The sequence below is a fragment of the Semicossyphus pulcher genome, unplaced genomic scaffold, assembly GCF_022749685.1.
Source record: "Semicossyphus pulcher isolate SPU_LCO1_2020_fin unplaced genomic scaffold, fSemPul1.0.p SCAF_10, whole genome shotgun sequence".
Taxonomy (NCBI): Eukaryota; Metazoa; Chordata; class Actinopteri; order Labriformes; family Labridae; genus Semicossyphus; species Semicossyphus pulcher.
Window position 1 is genome coordinate 12496766 of NW_027211604.1, and position 24045 is coordinate 12520810.

At 41.5% G+C, this 24045-nt stretch overlaps 2 protein-coding genes across 2 annotated transcripts; both read left to right on the forward strand.

Annotated features, from left to right (window-relative positions):
* The first annotated feature begins 1031 nt into the window (after positions 1-1031).
* On the forward strand, positions 1032-7236 carry tmem135 (transmembrane protein 135). Its single transcript, XM_069670712.1, has 15 exons — positions 1032-1169; positions 1681-1808; positions 2465-2557; positions 2791-2824; positions 2926-2991; positions 3317-3363; positions 3471-3512; positions 3604-3780; positions 3864-3933; positions 4039-4206; positions 4328-4391; positions 4507-4583; positions 4855-4953; positions 5058-5125; positions 5635-7236. The coding sequence occupies exons 1-15, from the start codon at positions 1032-1034 to the stop codon at positions 5768-5770; spliced, it is 1407 nt and encodes a 468-aa protein (XP_069526813.1). The 3' UTR covers positions 5771-7236.
* Positions 7237-9163: 1927 nt separating this feature from the next.
* Positions 9164-22101, forward strand: ltn1 (listerin E3 ubiquitin protein ligase 1). Its single transcript, XM_069670289.1, has 32 exons — positions 9164-9266; positions 9481-9687; positions 9864-9962; positions 10275-10505; positions 10600-10652; positions 10770-10950; positions 11335-11508; positions 11684-11874; positions 12063-12210; positions 12308-12565; positions 12723-13034; positions 13439-13654; positions 13756-13797; positions 13897-14083; positions 14205-14444; positions 14530-14680; positions 14765-14915; positions 15057-15267; positions 15365-15521; positions 15749-15862; positions 15967-16094; positions 16178-16313; positions 16419-16563; positions 16726-16939; positions 17071-17308; positions 17422-17496; positions 17660-17846; positions 18772-18937; positions 19025-19245; positions 19398-19592; positions 20302-20469; positions 21367-22101. Exons 1-32 carry the CDS (start codon positions 9225-9227, stop codon positions 21427-21429), a joined length of 5301 nt encoding a protein of 1766 aa, XP_069526390.1. The 5' UTR covers positions 9164-9224; the 3' UTR covers positions 21430-22101.
* Positions 22102-24045: the final 1944 nt, after the last annotated feature.

A 24045-nucleotide genomic window follows, 5' to 3' on the forward strand; every position in this document is an offset into this window, starting at 1 on the left:
AAAAAGTGGCCCTTTGTCTATGTTATTGTTCTGTTATGTGCTTATGTCATTATTTTCCCAAAACACAAGAGTTATGACTTGCAGCTAAAATCAGATTAAGATTCCCACGCCCCCCTTGAACTGAGTTGTTCTTGCTGCTACTCAAGGCCAATTTGTCATGCAATTATCTCCCACCATTTTTCAAACATAAACACTGGCAGAATCATTATAGTGTGTACATTCACATGCCTCTACTGGCGCACCAATAGGACCTAGCACAGTTTTTACAGTGTAGTTAAGATATTTTCTTAGATTAGGCCTAATCTGATGCCTGTTTTAGGCATGTAATTAAATATTTTGGAAGATTTATGTATTTAGTTGCTTTTTGCAAAGAGGTTTGGAGGGGAATTTAATCTACCGTTTGTAGCATTAGCAAAAAACAAACCTCTTTTAACTTGTCATGCATCTACCTATTTCTTTTACTCTAATTATGTGAATTATTAATGAATAATTTAATTTAAGTGCTGACGTGTCCTTTAACAGAAACATTTTGAGAACCCAGATTTAGGTGAAAGAATCAAAACCAGAATTTAAAGAATGTTAACTGAATATCTGATAAAGCGCTGTGGGCCTATGGCCATTCTACATTTATTTAGAATACCTTATATAAAGCCATTCATATAAAAGAAAAAAACCCAAAAGATTTAAGCTTGTTTTTTTTGCAATTTCTTTTTGCACATAACATACCACATTGATGATTCTGATGTAAATTTAGTGAATTATAAACAATAACAATAAAAACAACATATAAACAATAAAAAAACAACAACAAACCAAATCACTTTAAAAATCACAGTGTTTTACGAGGACATCATATCAAAACCCTGCATACAAACAACAATGCAGTGATTTACAATGAACAGTTCAAAGAGCCCTTTGACTGTACAGGACCGTGCACGTGCACAACTCCCTTGCGTGGGTCCTCGCAGTGAACGCGCACGACAGCGCGTAGCCCTCTCGGTGCTGCTCCTGGTTGTCAGTGTTGTGGAGACATGGCTGCTCTCAGTAAGATTCCGCACAGCTGCTATGAGATCGGACATACCTGGAGCCCGTCATGTATGCAGTCTGCTGTGGATGTAACCAGGGGTGCTCTGGAGGTCTCCTTCAAAATATACGCCCCTCTTTACCTGGTAAGTTTGGCTGTTTGACAGTATTTGCACTTGTAGACTCGGAAGCTAAGGTTAGCTAGCTAACCAAGTAGAGCTAACTAACAGCTAGTTCTGTAGAAACGTAGTAGAGTTAAAGATTAGCTGAGTCGTTTGTACAAGGGGTCAAAGTTCAAGTTCAAAGTGAGACAAAACATTGCACGCGCTATATTGACATGTAGAAACATAGCCAAACACACTCATAGTTCAGTAACACAGGCTAACTAACAGCCACCCAAAAACATCATCTGATAAGTCCAGTTATGCAAACAGACTACAGTCAGTTAACTCGTTTAACCAGTTAGATTTGACCCCTTTGTTATTGATGGTCTTGTAGCATTCTTTAAGCCTGTTTAAACCAGTATCTACCCCAAGGGGAAAGTTGTAAACACAATTTGCAACAGTATATTTGCAATGATTTGGCAACCAAATGTACACACCTACTACAGCAATGCCTGGCCTGTAACTCTGTGTATGTGTACATGTGTGTGTGCAGATAGCAGCAGTCCTCAGGAGAAGGAAGAAGGATTACTATTTAAAAAGGCTTCTCCCCGAGATCCTGTGGTCTACCTCTTTCCTCACTGCCAATGGAGGTCTCTACATTGTTTTCTTCTGCATTCTCAGGTTAGTATCAGTCAATGTCACATACAGAAACGTATTGTATGGCCTGGCTCAGGTCAATCTGCTCTTCCTTAGCACTTTACTGTTGTTGTTTGCTATTGTCACATATGTTTTAAGTAGTTACCTGTGGAAACTACTTTAGACAGGCAAAGATCAGACAGCCTCTTGTGGCAGCATTGTATATCAGATTGTTGCATAGACCCGGTGCCACATTGTCGGCTGTATCAGAGGCATTTCCAAAACTTATATTGTACTGGAACAACTCCAGATGCAAGGGTTGCAAAAGCTAGTAAATGTAAATCATTAAGACTGAAGATTTCCAGTTTTACACAGCAACATAAAATAAGCAAACTACTCGGGCACATTACCTAAGCATTCATTTTCAGTGCCTGCGGTGCATTTCTCATATGGTCTGGCGGTTTCAGTTTTCAAACATGCCCTGAGGCCTGGGTTTTACATTTTCTGCAAACAACTGTAAAGTTTACTTTGTGCGTTACTCACCTACAGGCCATGTGTGCATCCTTTTGGTCATTTACGAGGCATCAGTCTTCTTCTTCTCTAGGGTACCTTTAAGATGAAAGTGTAGAGTCCACCACTTTCTAGTTAAAAACAACAAGAACAGTTATTAGCAAAATAACGCTGTGTATTTCTAACTTTAGGAAACTGTTGGGAGGATTTTACTCCTGGTCAGCCGGGTTCGGCTCCGCACTGCCTGCTTCCTATTTAGCAATTCTCCTGGAGCGCAAGAGCAGGTGAGATTCCTGTCCTTATTCCTTATTTTCACCAGGTATCTCTTTGCTCTATGAAAGTATTTTAATGTGTTCAACTAAAACACATTCGCCAAGTACAACATAAAAATGGCACTTACTTTTTTCGTCCTAATGAAGTTGTTGGATTCATCTCAAGTATCAGGCATGGCCTTGTAAATATTGATTCTGTGTTTATTGACACTCTGCATTCCTCTCTCTCTTTCTTCCTGTGCCAGGCGAGGACTGCTGACAATATACATGACAAATCTTGTAAGAGCTACACCTTTGATTTAAACATTATTTGTTATATGTGAACAGTTTTATCTGCCTCTGAAACACAATATATATATGAGAGAGTATTCTTGTTTCAGGCCATTGAGACTTTGTTCCGCATGGCAGTGACACGCGGCGTCATCACACCCATCAGACACGGAGAGGTAAGAAGCATTTGATCATCGCTCTTCTTTCCAATCTGAAGTATCTCAGTATGATTTTTCAGATGCCAACTTGATTGCTGTTTTTGCCCCTGGAAAAATAAAGTAAAACTTCATTGTGTTCTTTTTCACACGTGATTTGACTATTTATTCGACATGGCTCCAGTGTCAATGACAGCAATAGAGACTAGATTGTTTCTTAAAATGTCAAAGAAATAACCACTGATGACGTTCATCACAGGTTTTTGCCAGATTGTATATAAGTAGTGAAAAAAGTCCAGTGGCTCGTAGCTAACATTTCACATGCTATCCTGATGTTCCTCATTAGGTGCTCTTGTTCTGCATAACTTCTTCGCTCTACATGTTCTTCTTCAGGTAAGAGCAGCACAGTCGACATATTCTTACAGTTAAATGTGAAAAGTTTGATTTCAAATACATAAAAAACTTCGAGTTCGAGTTAAATGTTGTGTTTTTAACTGCAGGAGTAAAGACGGTCTCAAAGGCTTTGCATTCTCTGCACTGAAGTAAGTTCTCCCTGTTCACGCCGTAGCCTTGATTTAAGTTGCTGACAGTGTTTTGGTTGCTTACAGAGGTAATGTTCATGCTGTGTCACAGGTTCATCATTGGCAAAGAAGAGATTCCAGCTCACTCTCTCACAGCCGAACAGACCTGCTCCAGGCCTCTGGAGAGAGCGGCTGCTATAGAGACGGAGGACTCTCAGGTGTCAGCAGAAAGGCCGAGCTCCAGGAGGAAAACTCTGTTGGCCTTCACCAGGGAGCTGCTAGAATCTATGTGAGAGAATACACGTGTTCACACTGATGCGTATGAGTGTTTTCAGAGTGCCTGGTAATGACTTTTATTTTGTTATGAAACAGATGCAAAAAGGGTCCAAGACACAGATGTTGTAAACATTACCAAGACAACTGCATTTCCTACTGCGTCAAAGTAAGACGCTCACGTTATAATAATGGGTTTATAATACTCTTATATAACAATACTAATATAATATTCTTTATAATTAAATGACTTTCTATTTCTTTCGTTGTCCAGGGCTTTGTCAGGATGTTCAGCGTCGGATACCTAATTCAGTGCTGTCTCAAAGTGCCCTCAGCGTTCAGGCAGATGTTTTCTAAGCCCTCGCGGCTCCCCTCGCTCTTCTACAACAAAGAGAACTTCCAGCTCGGAGCCTTTCTAGGATCTTTTGTCAGCATCTACAAGGTACGTTTCAAACTTTCCCTTTACTTAATCATCATCGTCATGTCTTTCCTATCTTAGTATCATTCTTGTTGTAATGTTAGCATCATGTTGTTTAGGTTTCTAATGTTTCTATGTCTCTTAGGGAACAAGCTGCTTGCTGCGCTGGGTGCGCAACATTGACGATGAACTCAACGCACTGATTGCCGGTAAGACAGGATTGTTGCACAGACTTTCAAATAACATTCCTGATGAGCAATCCTCCTGTCATGTCGCAGTTAATTTACTCTGTTTGATGATCAACTCCTTCCCTTCTCTCTTAAGGCTTCCTGGCTGGCACCTCGATGTTCTTCTACAAAAGCACGACCATATCCATGTATCTCTTCACTAAGCTGGTGGAGGTAAAGGAAAATCTCATTGTGCATAAACCTAAAAAAAAAAGACTCACTAATGAAAATGATGTCAAGAAGTCACTCATCTGAAGGATACACAAACAGTGTTCACTGAATATCATGCACTCACACATGTACAATATCTGTGCAAGGTTTACTGATAAATACAGCATGTTTATCGTGACAGAAAAGAATGTTTGTGACATGTTGCGTGACCGTGTTATCTGAAACTTATCTGCTTAACTTACCCTTAACGTATTATCTGTTTCTCTGTCTTTAGACGATGTACTTCAAGGGCATCGAGGCCGGGCGGTTCCCTTACTTTCCTCATGCAGACACGGTCCTATATGCCATCTCCACTGCTATCTGCTTCCAAGCTGTGCGTAACTCTAACACATACCTACTCACATAAATATGCTTCACACTACTGATTTATTTGTAACTGATTAAGGAGATAATGTTTGACTCACTTCTGTTCCACAGGCTGTGATGGAAGTGCAGAACCTCAGGCCTGCATACTGGAAGTTCCTGCTGCGCTTGACAAAGGGCAGGTACGAATCTATGGTGTTGATCAATGTTGGGTGTTTCTGGCTTTGCTAAAGTCTGTACCTTTAATAAAGAGGTTGGTTTTAATATTTTGGATCCCTTTTAGAGAGAAATGGCTTCTTTATGTGGTACACATAACATATTTAACATTCTTTAAGTGTCACTAAAGGGGACAAGCAGCACAGTTACCTCAGTGATCTTTGAAAGAGTTTTACTACCTGTTGGCAAATATGTCAACATTGACTTTAGAAGTCAAATATGACCTGATTCAGGTTTTCTCATTTCTAAATAAGGCCCTAAAACCATTAGTGAAAAGCATATTATATCTAACGTATTTTATATGTTATACAACATTGACAGGGTTGCAGGGGTACAGTGAAAATGTAGCTAACTGTGTGGCTATGTCATTATGAAAAACATTTTCACTGTGTTTCTGGCCATGTTTAGGTAATCTGTTGGTTAGAGTTGCATTTTTCACAATAATACAGAGATTATTTTCCGTCTCTTCTCCCAGGTTTGCTCTGATGCACCGACAGTTGCTCGACGTGTTCGGGACCCAGGCCTCCAGGGACTTTAAAGGCTTTGTGCCCAAACTGGACCCTCGTTTCACCACAATTCTTCCACCGGGAGTCGACTTCACACTCGGATGATTTGGGACCAGGCTCTCGCCAGGCGCTTTAGGGGTTACCTCAACAGGAAACAGACAGTATGGCTGTCTTTTTTCCTGAGTAATTTAAGGATTTTTTAAAGGTGTTCTAACAGAATTTATGAGATGGGATATAAAAGCCTAAGATCTGTCAAAAGACGGGTGTCATGAGCACCAAGTGTGTGGTTCATAGACACGCTTACTGATGGGGATACTTTGGATGCAGGTAACTGGTAAAATAGATGAAACAAAAAAATTGACAAACATACTTGTAGAAGTATTTTTAAGCCCTAATTAAAGCCTTAAGTGGACTATTTGCATTTGGCTGAATGACATTCACCTCCTTTAGAAGGCAGGGTGGGTTGTCCTAAGGTGTTAACCTTACAGTATTACAAATACAAGCAAAAATAAACCTAGATTAGGTAATTTAAACTGATTTCACTTTGGATTCAACATTCCCTTCATGTTTCTCAATTTTTCAGGTTACCTGTTTGTTCGTTCTGACTAAACTCAGTTTGTTATTTGGATTGTTGCTTTTACGTCACAGGGGGGAAACTCACTAAATTATCTTTTCGGCACAGGTGACACCAGATTTTGATTTTGGAATGGTGAACACATTTGAGATTATTTCTCCCTGATCATTTCAGAATGTGTACGTCTTTGAGACTATGGGCGAGACTGATGATGATTATGCAGCCTTATCAAATAATGTATTAGACGATGGGAAGTGTATTTAGATTGTGGTCTATAATGTGAAAATGTGACGCAGAAGATTTTTATGGAATTTCATGTTTCTGAATCTCCACCTTTTGTCACACTAGTTTTTTTATTGTTTATTTCTTTCTATTATTTCTTGTCAGAGTATTGCATTTATTACAGATATGTAATGGGATATAGAAAAGCATTGAGCTACATGTCAAAGGAAATGGTTTGCTCAGAGAGAATAGTCTCCTAATTATCAAATGGAAATGCAAAGGTGACTTGTTTTGCAGATCCGTATGTTTCAAAGACAGAGTATTTTTCAGACGGTCTCTAAATTAGAAAAATAATTAATTAATTTTGTTCTCTTGAGGGTTTTGGGTATGAAATGACTTCAGTAACTTATATTAACTAACACTGGACAAACGCAGTTCAGTTAATCGTTGGTTCACTAAAGGCTGTTTGCATTTAACAGATGCTTTCTGTCAGTTTCGAGGTGAACCCTAGCGCCACATTGACTGAAACATTGTTTACTGAAGAGTTTGCGTGCAAGAATCTGTTTCTGTGAATAAAAAGCACACAGCTCACTCTGCTTTCTTCATGACTTCTGTTGCCGAGAGGTTAAGATTTCTGCCCTCAAGATCTTTCATGTTTTCATAATCGCTTTGGTTCTGCAGTGAATAAACTAACCGGGACATGTTGTGCTATTGTTCTCAGTGCGAATATTGCATCTTTACTTTGGAGCGCACAATAAATGACAACTTCATTCCACATTTGTTTTTGTTTACTTCAATGTTTGCTTTCAATTCTTCGACCCAACCCAGCTTTAGACACAACCGACCTCCACACCAGAAGCCATGATTGTAGAAAGGTTAAGTGCAAAATACTTTTGAAGACTGAAGTATGTGTGTTTAAAAAACTGATATATGAACTAAATCTATCTAACAGGATTATAATACAACTCTGCAAATGTTTGGATTTATGTTAAAAGGTGTTTATTAAAATATTTTTGACTCCACGTGAATGACTTGTGTTCTGTTTGATCCCATATGACTTTAATATTAAGGAAAATTATTTTGAGGAACATAAGGACCAAAGGGCAGACTTTATGGATTTGATCTTCATTCAGGGTAAAGGTTAACAAATTAGAGAGGTTAATGATTAATCTGTTGACTGTCTTCTCCCCTGGCTTTCTCTCAGACTTCACTCGATCATAAATTTAAGCACATAAACATGGAGAAACATGCTGAAATCGTACTATCGTAGCTGGTTACACTTGATATGCAAATGGGGACCTTTCCTAACTTTATGTTAAATATATGTTAACCACTGATTGTAAGAATACAGCAAACAGACAGTCCATACAGGCACACTGCTCCTTTACTCTTTGAGTCCAAGATTGACCCTATCTCAAGGCCAGTTCCTGTAAAAACAACTCCCATACAGCTAATTCTCATATTGTTGTAGAACAGTAATTTAATTCCTGAGTAAAAGCTTGTTTATAAGTAAAATCTCCAACAAAATCCTATCAGTGTCATTCTCGGGCACGGGACTGCAGTGTCAGTAATGTGCTTATGGGGGCAGTAACGAGTGCAAGGTACGTTTAGTTCGCTACGTATGTACGAGAGGAAGAAATCCATACCGGAAGTATGTATTTTTGTCAAGTAGACATATTTAAGCACGCTCTGTTTGTGACTTCCCATTCAGAGTAAATGCGAGTGACAATGATACACAACAGAACGATAAATGATATGGAAGCAAATAACAGTGAAGAACAAATAACTGGTGTGATATTATGGTGCACAAAACGTGCTGACTTAGTTCTGCACAAAAAGAAAATGCCTGTTTCATTTAATCATAGGATAGTCTCGATTACCATTTTGGAACAATTGAACTTAGTCAAACAAAGCTCCACACACTGAGCAAGTTACATGTACAAGTTACACTATCAAGACTTTCACCCTGCCTACAACATTGTGTTTCTCTTGTGGACCTGTCTATTCAACTGATACACTTTTCACGTATTTAATTAACATATATATATTGTTTATTTTAGTCTGTAACCAGTTGTTGGATTTTAATGAGGGTCAAATTTTGACCATGCACATCAAATCCTTTTTATTCTGGATAATCACCAGTTCTCAATGTTCACATCTTTAGAAAAACCCTAAATAGATAGGCCTAATTCATTAACAGCTCAAAATACACACTTTATTCAACATGTTGATATCATCATACCTGTCACTGTCAATATAAATCCTACACACTGCATGTACTGTAAATGTACCTAACCCTATGTGGTCTATACATGCACATACTTGACGCATTTCATCTTTGTCCAGTCAGTATCAACTTACTTAATTACATAGCATTACATTATATTTTTATTTTTTGATTGGTCATTTGTGCTTTTCATGCTAAATATTACTGTATATACATTTTAAGGACATTTTTTTCACAGGCTATGCACTGCATTTATTTGTTTGGCTTGTTGTTACATCTATTTCTTTGTAAGTAAGTTACAATGAGAAAAAATGAATATTGGAAATTGTATAAGGTTTTTCATGGACTGTCACAATCATTGATTGTCACACAACAGTCTGTGAGACATTTTATTTTGGAAGGTCGTGGAAGAGACCGGAAGTCATTAGTCCCGAAACATTGGCACAGTCGGTCGCTTTTTGCTCTGTCTCTTAAAACACAGCCAACACAAGTAACCATTAAGTTAACATAGATAGTGATACTTTTAATGTGTTTCAATGGGGGGTAAGAATAAACAACGAACGAAAGGAAATGTTCGGGTAAGTAACCAATTCTTTAAGTTAACCTACAGTGTTAATGGAAGACTGCTGCCATCAAACCCGAGCTCAAGCTAATGTAAACTTCATGTTAACAGCTAAAGCTACATGTGACTGGTTTGTCCCATATGTTTCAAAACCACATATGTTTCTTTCTGGCTAACGTTGCTACGTTTATGAGACTTACCGAAACCACTCGTTTCTCTGTTGTTACTAGCCCTCCAGCAGCGGCCGAGCAGCTGAGGCTCTTACCCGGGAAGGTGGAGTCATCCCTGGCTTTGTGGGCTTCGACACAGCGATAACTTCTGAGCTGAGTTACGTCCCTGCTGTCCACGGAGCCGAGGAGATAGACAACCTGGTAGATGCTGACTTCCGGCTGGTGCTCAGGAAACTGTCCAAGAGAGATGGTGTCACCAGACTTAAAGTAAGTTTAAACTTAAAACTTAAGCTTACTTTATGTATACAGAGCCAATACAACACCAGTGAATCAAAATACACAAATCATATAAGCTACAACCTACCTGTTAAAAAGACATGAAATGTAGTTACAGGGTGCTTATCGCTGCACGTGTGTGGATTAATGCTGTGTGCTCTTCTCAGGCTGTGCAGGACTTTGGGTCCATGTGTCAGGAACGGGATGCTGAAGAGGTGAAGGGGGTCCTGCCATACTGGCCAAGGATTTACTGCAAGATATCAGTGGTGAGCTGGTCATTCACTACACAGTCAGACAAAAGTTAATCCTAAATGCCTAAATAAACACTCAAATTGCCATCATATCCACACATAATCCGTCCTGGGTGTGTTCAGACCTGTAGTTAAGGCTGTCCACTTGTGATCCGATCATGTAAACCAGGTGTGATTAGGGTTATAGTGCTTCGATCAAAGATTAAAGCAATGCGTGTGAACGTCTCTGAACAGGAGTCTGGCTGGAGCCAAACTCAAATAAAGATGACATTTGAATGTGTTTGCGGTGTGTCTACATGAGGAGAATTTTGTCTTACTCACTTTCAGGATCATGATCGCAGGATCAGGGAGGCCACCCAGCAGGCCTTTGAGCAGCTGGTGCTAAAGGTACGGCGCAGCTTGGCCCCTTTTCTGAAGAGCTTGATGGGCCACTGGATTCTGTCCCAGTGTGACCCCTACACACCTGCAGCCTCTGCTGCCTGCCAGGCTTTCCAGGCTGCTTTCTCACCCGCCAAACAGCCGGAGGCTCTGAGCTTCTGCAAGGATGAGATCCTTAACGTGAGTTGTTAATGATCTAAAGGTGGCTTTAGTGTGAACGAGGTGTTATGTTATGAGCTAACTTTTTCATTAAATTGTTATTTTTGTATTGCAGGTACTTCAAGACGTTTTGCTGAAGGAAACCGCAGACACACTGAGCGATCCACAGTAAGTAAACCGTTAAGATCATTTAAGCCTCTTTGTCCATTTCCTCTTTTAAAGTGGACAACAATAATATGTTCAGTAAGAGTCTCTGCTGAAGCACTGATTTCCCCTTCTCTCTAGAAGTGTGACAGGGGAGGAGAGAGAAGCCAAGTATGTTCGCATGCAGACCAGTTCTCTGTTGGGTGTGAGGAGGCTTCTCTCCCTGCTGCTCCCTGACGACAGGACGGCCCTGGAGCAAAAACTAGCAAATCTTGTAAACTCTGGGAAGTTCTGGAAGTACAGCAAACACAAGACACCACAGGTACAGAAATACATACAGACAGTGTGGATACACGGTAATGTCAAGTAGTAAGAGCACCTTGTAAGAGCACATAATGCAGTTCCATTCAAATCTTGAGTAGATGTTTTTTATTTGGATTAAAGGTTGTAGTTTGAATTGATTGTGAGAGATAATATGTGATATTCATAATGTTATGTTTGGTTTAAACCCACTGCATAGAGCAATCTGCTCCCCTGCACTTCTTAAAGCCTGTTTAAGTAAAATCTGGATGTAGCCTTGGTTTCATGCAATATCTTAGGTGCTCTTTTATCTGTTTGTGCTACCAAATGCCATCTTCTATACATGCAATAAACTGTAAAAGAAAAAAAACTATGTTCCTGATTACTATTCTGTGTATCTCCACAGGTGCGAGGAGCTTTTTTCGAGATGGTGTGTGCTCTGTGTGAGTTCACTCCAGGACTGGTCCAGGCTGAGGCAGCACGACTCTGCCCCGCTGTTCTCCTCAGCATTGACGACACAGATCCTGTTGTGCTGCCTCCTGTGTGGGAGGCTGTCCTGCACGTGGTGTCTACGATACCTGTGAGCCTGCGATACAAAAGATGACCTTGCATATACAGTCAGGCTCAGGCCATTTTATTGTCGGCTGTTATGTAATGTTGTCACCCGCCATGTTACAGAAGACTTAATAGGTTTTGCAAGTAGCAGTTTTCAGCTAAGCGGCATCGATTCTTAAATCTTCCTGTTTGTGTTTCAGGATTGCTGGACACACGTGAATGCCAAGAAGGGCTTCTTACCTAAACTTTGGGCTCTACTGAAAGAAGGTGGCAAAGGCATGGCTAAAGCCCTCCACCCTAATCTAATGCCCCTCATCAGCAAACTGCCCCAAGAGGTCACCGACCCAACCCTGGACTTCTACACCACTTTCTTCACATCATTTATGCAAGGGTAAGTGTTTTGTGTGTGTCTGTGTGTACGCTCGACTGAGAGACTATGTGTTATCATATATTGCATTTAAAGGGAACTTTATTGTGACATTCTGGTTATAATTAGTTTTCACTACACATTTATTGCTCTTGTTATTAATCACCATTCCTGTATCGCTATATAACCTGAAGTGTCTGTGTTTGTCTCAGTCTGTCCAGTGAGCGTGCAGCCGCGAGCCCATCAGAAAGTGCAGTTATAGTGACCTCTTTCGTCGAGTGCTTGAGGTATTGCATCGTGCAGAATACAGAAGAAGGAGACGAGCAGAAAAAGATACGTTCCATGCTTATTTCACAGCAGGTGGGATCGCACAGCCGAACAGACTTTTTCCCATTATGTCAAATCTCCTTAAGTTTCTCTCTTTCTTACACCGTGTTGTGGTTTTGTCTCTTTGTAGCTCCTACCACTGCTGGAAAAGGCTCTGGGTAATCCCTCCCTTCAGAACGGCCCTCTTTTCCTTTTGATCACGGAGCTGCTGGTTTCCTGGGAGAAGAGAGCAGGTTTACACGGTGAAGATGAAGCAAACGACGGCAAGGATGTCTTTAAAAGGCTCCTGGCAGACTTCTGGGAGGGGCTCGGTCTAATGTTCGTGTGTCATGTGGACAATGAGGAGGCAGATGCACAGGCTTTGGAAGGGGTAGCCACCCTGCTGCAGGTGATTTGGTTTTCTTCCACTGAAATCTCCATGCTGACACTAACAATACAGCTGGTCAATGCTGCTGTCAGAGACATTTATGTCTTTAAAATATGGCCAGATTTAAAAAGAAGACACGCCTGAATAAATCTACTCTCTATTTCTCTCACGTCTCCAGGTGATGCGTTATCCTGACAGAGTGAAAAGAAAGCACGTCCAGAAGAAGAAATCTGTCAAGATCTGTTTCTCCAAGCAAGAGGACAACGAGAAGACCGGAGTCGACGGGGATGGCGTGGAGAGGCCTGTGCAGACAGAGTCTGAGCTGGTGAATGAGAAGGCTTGTGGATCCCCACAGACGCAGCATTTTGAGGATGTAGTGTGCCAGCTGGCGCAGCTGTGCCTGGTGCATGTCAATGAGAAAAAGTCAGAGAAACATCTTGTTTTCCTCTCCCTGCTGCTGCGGTCCTTCCACACACCCAGGGTCTTCAGTGTGAGTACTGTTTGATGTTTAGAGATAAAAGTACATTTGATTGTCAGTTGTTTTTATCTTTGTGAGGCGTCCTTTGAGGAGAGAAGGGGATGAGTTATAAAGTATAAAAACTACTGGTACAATTTGAATAATTCCGCTGTCATCTGCTGTAAGGCCTCCTCTGAGTTTAATTAGTCTTTGTAATTGCAAAAATTATTGAAAAATATGTACAACTCAGAGGGAAGAGTTTTGTATAAACAACTTTGTAAAGTCGTCATTACCGCCGCATTTTTGGCAGCAATGTGTCGTATTTGCAAATTCTAATTAATGGGCTTAAACATGCGGAAACACTTCTGTATTCAATAATGAAAAGTTTCTAACTGTTTGATGCAGCTGACACTTTCCCCAAACTGTTGTTTTCTCAGACATTGGTGGAAGCGGATGATAAAAGGAAAGGCGCTGAGCAGCCTGATGAGGGGCACGTAAAGAATCCAGCGATGCAGTTCCTGCTGGAGCAGGTGGTGCTGTGGTTGGCTGAGAAGGGACGCAAAGACACGGAGCACCTGGTGGAGATGGTCTTCAGCTCTCTTTACTGCTGCAGCCTGCAGGAGACCACTCGCATCCTCAACCACGTAACAACGGTAACAAGAGACCCTGATGTTGATTTATATCTGTTAAGTGCAGCATGAGATGATCCCTGTTTGGCTGTAGATTCAAGTCTTAATTTTGCTCTCATTTACAGATGGATTTACAGTGGGGAATTATCCTCCAGATCATACAGAGGGTATGTGTCATCACACTTACCCAGATGTGTGTTATCTACCTTTACATCACATTTCCGCTGCTATAAAACCCTGTCTCACTCTGCTCTCCCTCCTTTCAGGCATGTGCAGACCCTGAGACTCTTAAGAGCTGTAGCGATTGGCTGAAAGGTTCAGTTCTGGGCGAGCGGCTCCTGGGATTGACTCGGGAGCTTTGCAAGGTGGGACACGACTCTCCCAGTTCTACCTCTGCAAGCAGCCACAGTTGGACGCTTATCAGCCTGGTGCTCTCTCAGCACCACAACAATGGTAAACGCACACACCAACCTTTTTTCAGTGGATGTTGAGGTTTTGAAAAGTACCTTTTTGCTGCATTAGGAGATTTTCTTATTTGTCACCAAGCTGAAAAACAACAATTTTTCCCGCGCAGAGCCTCTGATAGGGGAGGTGTACATGGAGAAGATTTTAGAGAAGCTCCACGCCACACTGTCTGAGGCCAAGAGTCTGTCAGACGCAGGCAACATGGAGCCACTCATCTCCTTCATCTGTGACGTGGCCTCCACCTTCTTCTCCTCTGTGCAAGACTGTCTGCTGCTCCGCTCTGCTGAGGAGCTGCTGTTCACCGTCTTCCAGTTCACTGCCAAAGATCAAACACACACTCAGCTCTCTGGTAGGTACTCACACAGTGCATAAACATACTAATGTAAATACTTGTATTATCTGCTTATAACTAATTTTTGATATTGCTTTGAAAGGCTCACTTTTAGCTAAGCTGAGGAGAGTGTGTGTCGCTGGGGTCCAGTCATTGACCCAACAACCGGACTATGAATTTGAAGAAGGATGTTTCCTGCAGAGTGCAGCCAGCTGGGTGACAGGCCAACTGCTCACTGTCTCCAGCATTAAAAGGTAACGACTGTCTGAATCTTTAGAATCTGCCCCGATGCTTAATGTTGTTCTTCCAACCTAACTTGTCTTGGTGTGATGATTTAGTTTACAGGTTCTGGTCCTGGCCGCACAGAGCCTAGTGGAGGCAATGATCTCTGTCTGCGATCAAGACTCCCCCCTCCCCGCCCAGTTCTTTACCGCACTGATGCCCAGCCAGACCGAATGGACGAGAATCAGACAAGCCTTACCTCCTCAGGTGAGCCAGCAAATCCATCCAAGAAAATAATTGCTTCAGCAACACATTTCTTATGAAAAACTTTCTGTGAAAGGATTCTGGGTTATTTAAACTCTCTGTAGGAAACAGCTGAATTTAATACTTGTTTTTTGATCACTTCAGTGGGTGAAAACGCCCTTACTGTCCAGCCGGTACAGAGGAGTTTTGGAAAAACCCTCCATGGACATGTGGAAGTCTAGGCCGTCAAGCAGGCTGCCGGCTCACTTATGTATCTGTGCCCTGTTGGGGAGGGTGGCGCGGACTGTTGCATTTACACCTCGTGATCAAACAGAGGCAGAATGTTCTTCACACCTGCCAAACCTCAAGTACACAGGTAACATTAAAAACACAGGACGTTAACTTCATGTTTAATCATGTTTTTATGTGTATTTCAACCTCAATCAATGTATCTGTATGCTTTTCTTGGACAGTTTCAGAGCTGTTGTATGCGCTGCAGTGGTGTAAGGAGGTAGAGTACAGCCCCGCTATAGTGTCGGCCTACCACAGCCTGCTGACTGAGTGGGGGCTGTCGGAAGGACTCCACAGCCTTGTTCCAATAAAAGATCTGCTGGAGACCCTTTACTTAAGGTGACATGCACTCATTGATTTTTGACCAACAAGAAAATATCTTGCAATCAATGAAAAATAGCTGATTACAAAACCAGGAATGAAAGAAAATATCAGTTTGGGGGAAAAAAAACAAGCTAACAAAAGTTATGAGCCCTTTTTTTTCCCTCTTCAGATAATTATTCAATATAATATATATAAAATATAAAATAATAATTAATATCCACTAAAAATATGTTACCCTTTAGGTCACTGGAGGAAGGAGGTCTATGGTCTCTGACTCTAGAAAACTACATCCACACCAACAACTTGGCAGCCGCTCACAGTGCCAAATTGAGGAAGCTGTATGGCAGCGCAGACAAGTTAGTAATTTGTTTGTTACTGTTGTTTAAATGCTTTTAATTTCAAAGCTGTTGTATCACCTCTTTTAAGACTCTGTTGTATATTGAAAGTTGTCTGTGTTCAGTTTGTTCCCCGTGACTCAGAGCAAACTGAGCACGCTCCAGGTGCTCTGCCAAACGATGACCAAAGAGGACAGAGAGACTCTCGTCGCTCTGGCTACAGCTGGAATAATCAACTGGCAGGAGAATGAGAGTGAGAACACACACACATAAACGCATACATGGACATTTTGGACTTGTACCATGAAGATAATCATTCTGTGCTTTGTGCCGCAGATGTGTACGGGTGTCTGGCGGTGCTACTGTGCTGTCTGAAAGCCAACACGCCTGTCGAGGAGGAGGTTGTGCTGGCTATCCTCGCTACTGTGATGGAGTGGAGGAACAGCAAGGAGGACTGGTTCCTCTTTGGCAGGTACAGCAAACAGACATCAACATTCAAACAGTGTGTTTACATGAATATTATTTTGCTTTTAGACATTTTCTATTCTTACACACCTGTCAAATCCTCGTATTTCAGTGATCTGTCTAAAGCAACTGCAGAACAGTTAAACCTCACAGTGGAGATGATGCGTTTCCTGTCCTGGCTGGTGACTCATTGTCCCACAGTTCTCGGGGGCAGCCAGTGGGACTTCTTGCTCTGCTCAATGTTAGCCTGGTTGGAGGTAAGAGATTACACATGCTGTGTAATGATACATTTTCCAGGAGAGTGAAGCAGCTTGGAAGCTTCCTTTTATATGAATTGTCAGACTCGTTTCTATGCAGCTCTGATACCCTTTAATAATAACATATGTGTTTGGTTAAATATCACTTGCTTCCTGTCCCAGACCACCAGTGAGAACGTGAGCAGCCTCTGGAACCCCTGGGTTCAGCTGTTTGTGTGTGAGGACGCTGCGTTGATATTGGAGCTGAACAAGTTCTTCACATCGTCTTCGCCTGATGTCCTGGAAAAGCTGCCGGCAGAACTGGCTGGTGAATGGTCAGACTTCTTTGTAGAAGGAATTTACAACCTTCTGCTGCCTCTGCCGATCAGTATCACAGGTACGTGTGTGGATTTTATACGAGCTGGGAAAAGCATTCTGAAATGTCAATCACTTAAACTAGCCTAGAACTTGCTGTCATTGCAATATACAAGCAAATAAGGAAAATGTGTCTTTGTCTTCTTAATGCAGATGCCTTCACTGAACCAGACGACCCTGTGTTCCCTCTGGCGGTGCTACAGTCAGTTGGTGCCGCTCTGACGTATGTGCCTGTGCAGCAGCTGAAACAGAACTCTCTGCCGGCAAAGTTCATAGCGGACCAGAATACAAACCTGCCGGAGCCGCTCCAGACGCTCCTCAACACCTTCTGTCCTCTGCTGCTGTTTAAGGCCCGGCCGCTCCAGATTACTGTCTACCACTTATTAGAAAAGTAAGGGTTTGTTTTGTGAGTAATAGGTGTGCAAAAGTGGGTCATTTTTCCTGCAAGAAGTTCAGAATGATCACCTACCGAACGATGAAAATATTTGATTATTGTCCATACAGGGTGATGCCTCAGCTGCCTGAGTGTGATGGAGAAGGAGACAGCAAGTCTGATGATGATAAAGATGAGCCGTGTCTGTAAGTCAACAGGGGGGGGGATCATACTACTGTTGCTTTTACACATGTGATAGTAACTGGATTCTTGGTGTTGCCACATGGGTCTTTTTAATACTAGACCAAAACATTATTGGGCTTTCATAGGTTAATTATTCTTACAATTTGGTGTGATTTTCTTGTTCAGTTCTCCTCCTGCCTCTCTGATGGCCATCCTGTCGACCTGTGAGGAACTGTGTGACAGCATCCTGGCCGGGCTTCAAGTAGGAGAGTTTGCAGTTGTTCAGCCGCTTAGTGTGGAGTACTCCTGCATCCTGGGATACCTGCTCGCCTGGAAGTTGCTCCTAACTTTTTTCAAATCCTCACCCTCCCATGTGAGTCATGATAAGTCCTTATTATTAGATAATTATAACAATATATTTACTAGGGACGCACGATAATATTGGCACGTTATCGGTATCTGCAGATTTTCATTTCATTTTTCTGCCAGTGTTTTCCGCCGATAAAAAATCCCTTTAATAGCGCCTAAATGCTCGATGATTCCCTAAAAAAAGCTTGACGTAATGCTACGACATTGACTCGCCCAGAGTGTGCGCGTGCACTACCTGCTTTAAGTTATCAACAATATACAAATAAAGACTAAAAAGTCACAGAAACAACTTTCATAACTCTTAACTAGCTAACAGTTAGCTCACATTCTCGTCATTTTACCGGACTTAACAACGTCAAACACGCCGAAAATACACTCGCGGCCAAAGCCGACGCTGGCAGACTAACATAATCATCAGTGCGAAACTAACTTACATATTCATGGACGCACATACGATAAAAAGAGTCCGTCGGCGATCACTGATGCCTCCGTTGTAGGTGCAGTAAACAGGGTGAGGGGGGTGCTGCATTCAGGTGCGCTCAGAAACGTGAGTGATCAGACACGTGACCTTTAACGTCTCTTCCGTCAAACGTAAAGAAGGGTGCAAGATGTCTGCGGTATGGCAGTTTTTGGCCACTACAATAAGAGTAGGTATGATATCAGTTCCACCACAGGGGAGACTTGATGTTCTCTGCAATTAGGTGGAAAAAAAACATGTGCCTAATATATGGAAATCAGCAGAAAGGGTCGGAAGATATTGCCATATCAGATATCAGCAAAAAATCCAATACCGTGCATCCCTAATATTTACCATTTTCTTGTTTTGACTTGAGTGTGTTCAAGCAAACAAGTTAGCAAGTTACATGTAGACAGTAATGAAGAGTAAAGTTGATGTCTCAGTCTTGTCGCCTCTTCTTATTTTTCTCTAGCTCCGTGCCCATTATGCCCAGTATCTCAAGAGAAGCTGCTCCCTTAACAAGCTCCTCCTTCACCTCTTCAAACTTATGCCTGAGAACCCGATCTACCCCGGCCAGGGGGCCGAGACAAAGGAGACCAAAACCTTCTTCACAGAGAGCCTGTCTCTGGCTGTCGACAGTAAGTACCACATACACGTACATCTACTTACTGTACAGTGAATTGTGAACAAGCTTAAATTGAATGTTTTGTGTTGCTTTCCTGCAGAAAGTGAGAGTGTTGAGTGGGAGCTCCCGCATCTAGCTTGCAGCGTGTACTACAGCACGGTGCAGGACCTGCCCGCCATGGTGCGCCTGTGGTGGAACAGCCAAGAGAAGAGAGTGAGCGCCGCTGTGGAGAAGTTCACGACTAAATACGTCAGCCCTGTTCTGTCAGCCCAGGAGATCTCTTCTGTCCACTCCAGCACTCAGATGTTTGAAAGCATGACAGTAAGTTCGCAAAAAACACCTCTGTGTATGTTTCTACAACTCAAGCTTTTACTAGTTTTTGATGCAGTCGTAATTTAAACAATAGATTGTGAAGCAGATGTCTGAATATTGGACTGAGACACCATATTTACTTACTTATCCTCTTGCCCCAGGTGAAGGCCCGCTCAGCAGCACGAGAGGTGATCGCCACCTATTCTGTGGATGATATCTTCATCGAGTTGGTGATCCAGCTGCCACAGAACCACCCTCTAGGCTCTATCACTGTAGAGAGTGGGCGGCGCGTTGGCGTTGCCGTGCAGCAGTGGAGGAACTGGATGCTGCAACTGAGCACCTACCTCACACATCAGGTAGAGACACAAACACATAGATGGAAATGCAAGAGCAAATGTCTGAAGGCCTGAAGTAACATCATATTCCTACCTGTGAAGTTTTCTTGAGTGAAAGAGGCCGAGAGGGCCCTGAAGAAACGATGACTAGGGCAGTACCATGTAAACGACTAATGATCTTAATTTTTATTATTTGTGACTTTTAAGTCTATTTTCTTCTTACAAAACAAAACCTCCTCCTACTTCTACCATCACTTGGACACATGACCCACATGAAAAAGTAGAGGAGAGTTCAGGTGGAGCTTTATAAAACAAATACAAGCACCATTAACGGTCCGTTTATGTAGCCACAGCATTAACCAGCACCGGGACGAGGTGCCATTGATAACGGGAATACACTCACTTATAAGCCACCTTGAGTAGTGGAGCGTCTGCCTCGGACATCCTGCTAACATGATCTGTGATGGCAGCAGCATCGTGTGCTTGTACAGTTTACAGGCAGGTGACACACAGGTGCACTAATGTGATATCAGATGGACTTCCTCTTGTAGATTAGTCATTGAAAAAAAGAAACTGGGCAGTTTCGTTTTGCACCGAGCAGCAATAAAGTAGCAGCTTGATGTGTTTCACTTCCCCCCCTATCGCACATGCACACACAGCAATTGTTAAATGATGAATAAAAAGGATGAAATAATTGAGAGAAATGTAAATCTATGTTTTGTGTGTTCAGAATGGCAGTATAATGGAGGGCCTGGCTCTCTGGAAGAACAACGTTGATAAGCGTTTTGAGGGAATCGAGGATTGCATGATCTGCTTCTCTGTCATCCACGGCTCCAACTACTCCCTGCCCAAGAAGGCTTGCCGCACCTGCAAAAAGAAATTCCACTCAGCATGTCTGGTAAGATTTATGTGTCAGGATCATATCACACCCAGTGGTTGGGCTGTCAATATCTTCAGTGCCTTCCCTGCAAATTTTACGACACCTATTTAAACGATACGCATATTGAGCATGTTCTTTCATGTTTGATCAATCACTGGCAACAAACGTTGTCCGTTAACTGATACAATGATGTGTCATGAGGGAATCAAATTTTTAAGGCTTACACAGCACAGCCCTGGTTGTAATACGTACACTCTCAGTGTTACATCTCTCAAATTATATACAAATATTTAGCAAACATAACACATACAAAACAAGACACTGACAACATATTGTCTTAAAGACCAACTCTAGTCATGTGTTAAGACATAAAAATGCTCTGCTTGAAATAATAAATTGTGTCTGATATGCTTTTTTTTTTTTTTTGCAAAATACTTTCAATTACCTTTCTCCAAAGGCATGTCCTCCTTCTCCCTCCTTCTCCCTCGTATAGGCCCCGCCCACTATCCAAATTTCCAAAGGGAATTTGTAGTTGTAACGTTCCAATGATTGTTACAGCCGGCTCGCTTATCGCCAAAGTGGTTGCCATAGGTTACACAAACTGTTATGCATGGCGTCACCCCGTCTATTAACGGGACTGGCTCCTTAGGTTTGTGACTTCTCAAACCTGCCAATCTGAAAACGTGTTGTTCAGCCTGTCCTTGGTACACTGCAGTTTAAAAGCACTCAGGCCCAGCCATGATGACTGCTCATGTTGTCCCTGATATGTCTTGTAGCACATGAAAGACACCACATGATGTTTACAAGGTTAAACACTTGATTTTCACTGGAGGGGGGCTTTAAGTGAACATACTTTGCTTCTGTGAATATTTTCTTTAATGTCACTTACACATATTTTTCCTCCTCTTTCTACAGTACAAATGGTTCACCTCCAGCAACAAGTCCACCTGTCCGCTGTGCAGAGAAACCTTCTTCTAACCTTCGTTATAACAGGAAATTAATGGAAATCTTTGTCAGAGGATTCCCTAATATACATAGAAGGCATTACTTGGTATAGAAAATTATGTTTCATGTGCTCAGTGAAAGTCTGAACTAAAGTGCAGGAAAATGTAGTGAGACTGTATTTTGGTGACTTTTATGTTCATATTCAGAAGTGCGAGTTGTGCTTTACTGTACTGTACTGTATCAGTAGCTCCATTCTGATGTTCTTCTGTAATTAATGAGTGTATCTAAATTTTTAAAGACCTTAATTTTTTATCTTTTGAGACGTGCAGGTGCGAGGCTGAATCATAAAGATGAGAAAACCAAAGCAGAGTGTGAGCACCTGTTGAAATTAGTCAATTTACAAACATACAGAAAAGATGGTGTAATTATTGCAAGGCCCAGGACAGGTTTCAGAAGTATTTCCTAATATTTAGGAGTGTTACGAGATTATGTCTGATTGATGGCAAGCCTTTTACCATTATGAAAGCGTGTGATCACCTTTGACAAGCAGGAAAGGGAACCTGCAGCTTTACAAAATAACTATAGGGTAAAAGATTTTTAGTTTCAGAGTGCAAGTGCTCACAAATATCACAACCTAATTATTTGTATCTCCCCCCTGTGCCTGCATACAGCTGTAAATGATGCTGGAAAGTGAATAAAATTCTCCTGGAAAATCTTAGTAATGATGGATTTTATTCAGCCCTTTGAACACGAAGCATGCACACAGAAAAGTGAAGGACACACACTGATATTTATGATTAATAGACTCTCATTGAAATGTGTACTTGAACCTTCATACGAATATTTTGAAGTGCTCATCTGAATGTGATCCTACAGTGAGAAATATGAAAGCTTAATAGATCTGCTCAGTAGTCTGTTATGACTCATTACATATACACTAGTTTGTAATGGCTTTGTAAAACAACTCTAAAGGCCGATCTTGCAGGATGTTATAGTTACCCGACTGAAACCAGAACAAGGCAGTGTGAACGTTTTCCTAATGACTGAGCTGTGTAATACAGAACAATGCATATGCAGGGATGTATAAATCTGACACAAAGACTGCTCATGCATATTTTTACTTTGTGCGTACACAGACTTTTACTCTAGAGAGTGTTATACGTTTGACTCCAGGTGTATGTGTGATCCATTAAATCACTGCAAAAGCTTGTCTCTTTCATACAATAATGACAATCTTTATCAAGTGTATTGCATTTTCAAGGCTAAGTTTTAGTAGTATATGATTACAATAGAAACAAACTGAAGATATGTACACATAGCTGTAAGGGAACTGGTTATTTAACACGTGGTTAGAGATTTGATTCCACCTGGGGCCGGCTCATCCGCTCGGCTAAAAATGAGCAGCAAAGGTAGGTCAACAAGTTTGACATTCATGACATCACAAACTTTATTCAAAGTCAACCCTAATGAAGCCCTCTGTGAACTGTTATGCTAACCCGAGCATCCAATTACACTTCCATGTTATTTCCATCCAACTATTACAGTAAGTTAACCTGCGCTAGTTTCCAAGAAAAGACTGTAATTAGCCTCAGCCTGTGACTGCCGGCACCGGTCTCCCACGCTCATTTATCTCGGGTCCACCTCCTCCTCATGTTGAATAATTTATCTGTTTAATTGAGGCTTGCACTCATCACACTTGTTCCTATGGAATTAATTATGACAGATTTAGCATGATCAATGAATTAATCCCTATCATTTGGTCTGTCGTGTCTGTATGTGTGTGTGCTGCCGTGAGTGCATTTGTAATTCATTATTGCGGTCAGAGTTGATCAATACATACAGCCCGCATCCATCATCATCTGCCCTTGACCTTTTTAATAGCCATTGATCTGTTTGCCAGGCATAAATATTTATATTGAGATCCCCGTCCCTCACAAGTTTTGACACACAAACACTCACATGGACAGCCCCGAATCTTATTGCTCATTATCTGCTTGATTAAGCAGTGGTGCAAATGTTATGAACTACAGTGCAGTCCCGTGTGCATGCAGCATATTCTCTCCATAATGATAAAGGTCATTCCTTACCAGAAGATGGCAGTAGAAGCTCAAGACATGGCTGTGAGGCATAAAAGTACTAACCTGAAAGAAAAGGGATCTAGACTATTTTAGGAGATTAAATTACCTTTAAAAAAATCAAATTTTTATTGTTAAATTGTCTCGTGTTGCTGTTCAGACAAATAACTTTCATAATTAATGGTTAATTTTAAGAAGATAATTAACAAAGGGTCTCACAGGGATTATTAATGTGCCATCTTTAATTACTCTAATGAGTTTGATGAATAAATTCACTCACAATAGTGGAACTTATCCGATATGACAGATTGAGACCCTGGTTAACTGTTGCTAAAGTAGTACTTGACTACAAGGATATAAAAAGTTTTCTAGTGATGGGCGCCTGTCAACATGGAAACAGACTGTGACTTTAATCATTTTATAAACGGCAGAAAACCGACAAATTATATTGAAAACATATTATAAACGCACTTAACAATTTGACTAAACAGACTCCACAAAATTTGCCATAAAAGGGGGTAAATTAGTTCAACAATGGACTATAAAACAGAAGTCAAATAGGGACTCACCTGGC

Excerpts from the sequence above, each read along its gene's own strand:
- ltn1 (XM_069670289.1), top strand. The coding sequence starts at position 9,225 with ATGGGGGGTAAGAATAAACAACGAACGAAAGGAAATGTTCGG. Across the intron at positions 13,035-13,438 it reads ACACACCCAGGGTCTTCAGT|ACATTGGTGGAAGCGGATGA; the intron begins GTGAGTACTGTT and ends TTGTTTTCTCAG. Across the intron at positions 16,564-16,725 it reads CAATGTTAGCCTGGTTGGAG|ACCACCAGTGAGAACGTGAG; the intron begins GTAAGAGATTAC and ends TTCCTGTCCCAG.
- tmem135 (XM_069670712.1), top strand. The coding sequence starts at position 1,032 with ATGGCTGCTCTCAGTAAGATTCCGCACAGCTGCTATGAGATCGGACAT. Across the intron at positions 4,392-4,506 it reads ACTCAACGCACTGATTGCCG|GCTTCCTGGCTGGCACCTCG; the intron begins GTAAGACAGGAT and ends TTCTCTCTTAAG. Across the intron at positions 5,126-5,634 it reads CTGCGCTTGACAAAGGGCAG|GTTTGCTCTGATGCACCGAC; the intron begins GTACGAATCTAT and ends CTCTTCTCCCAG.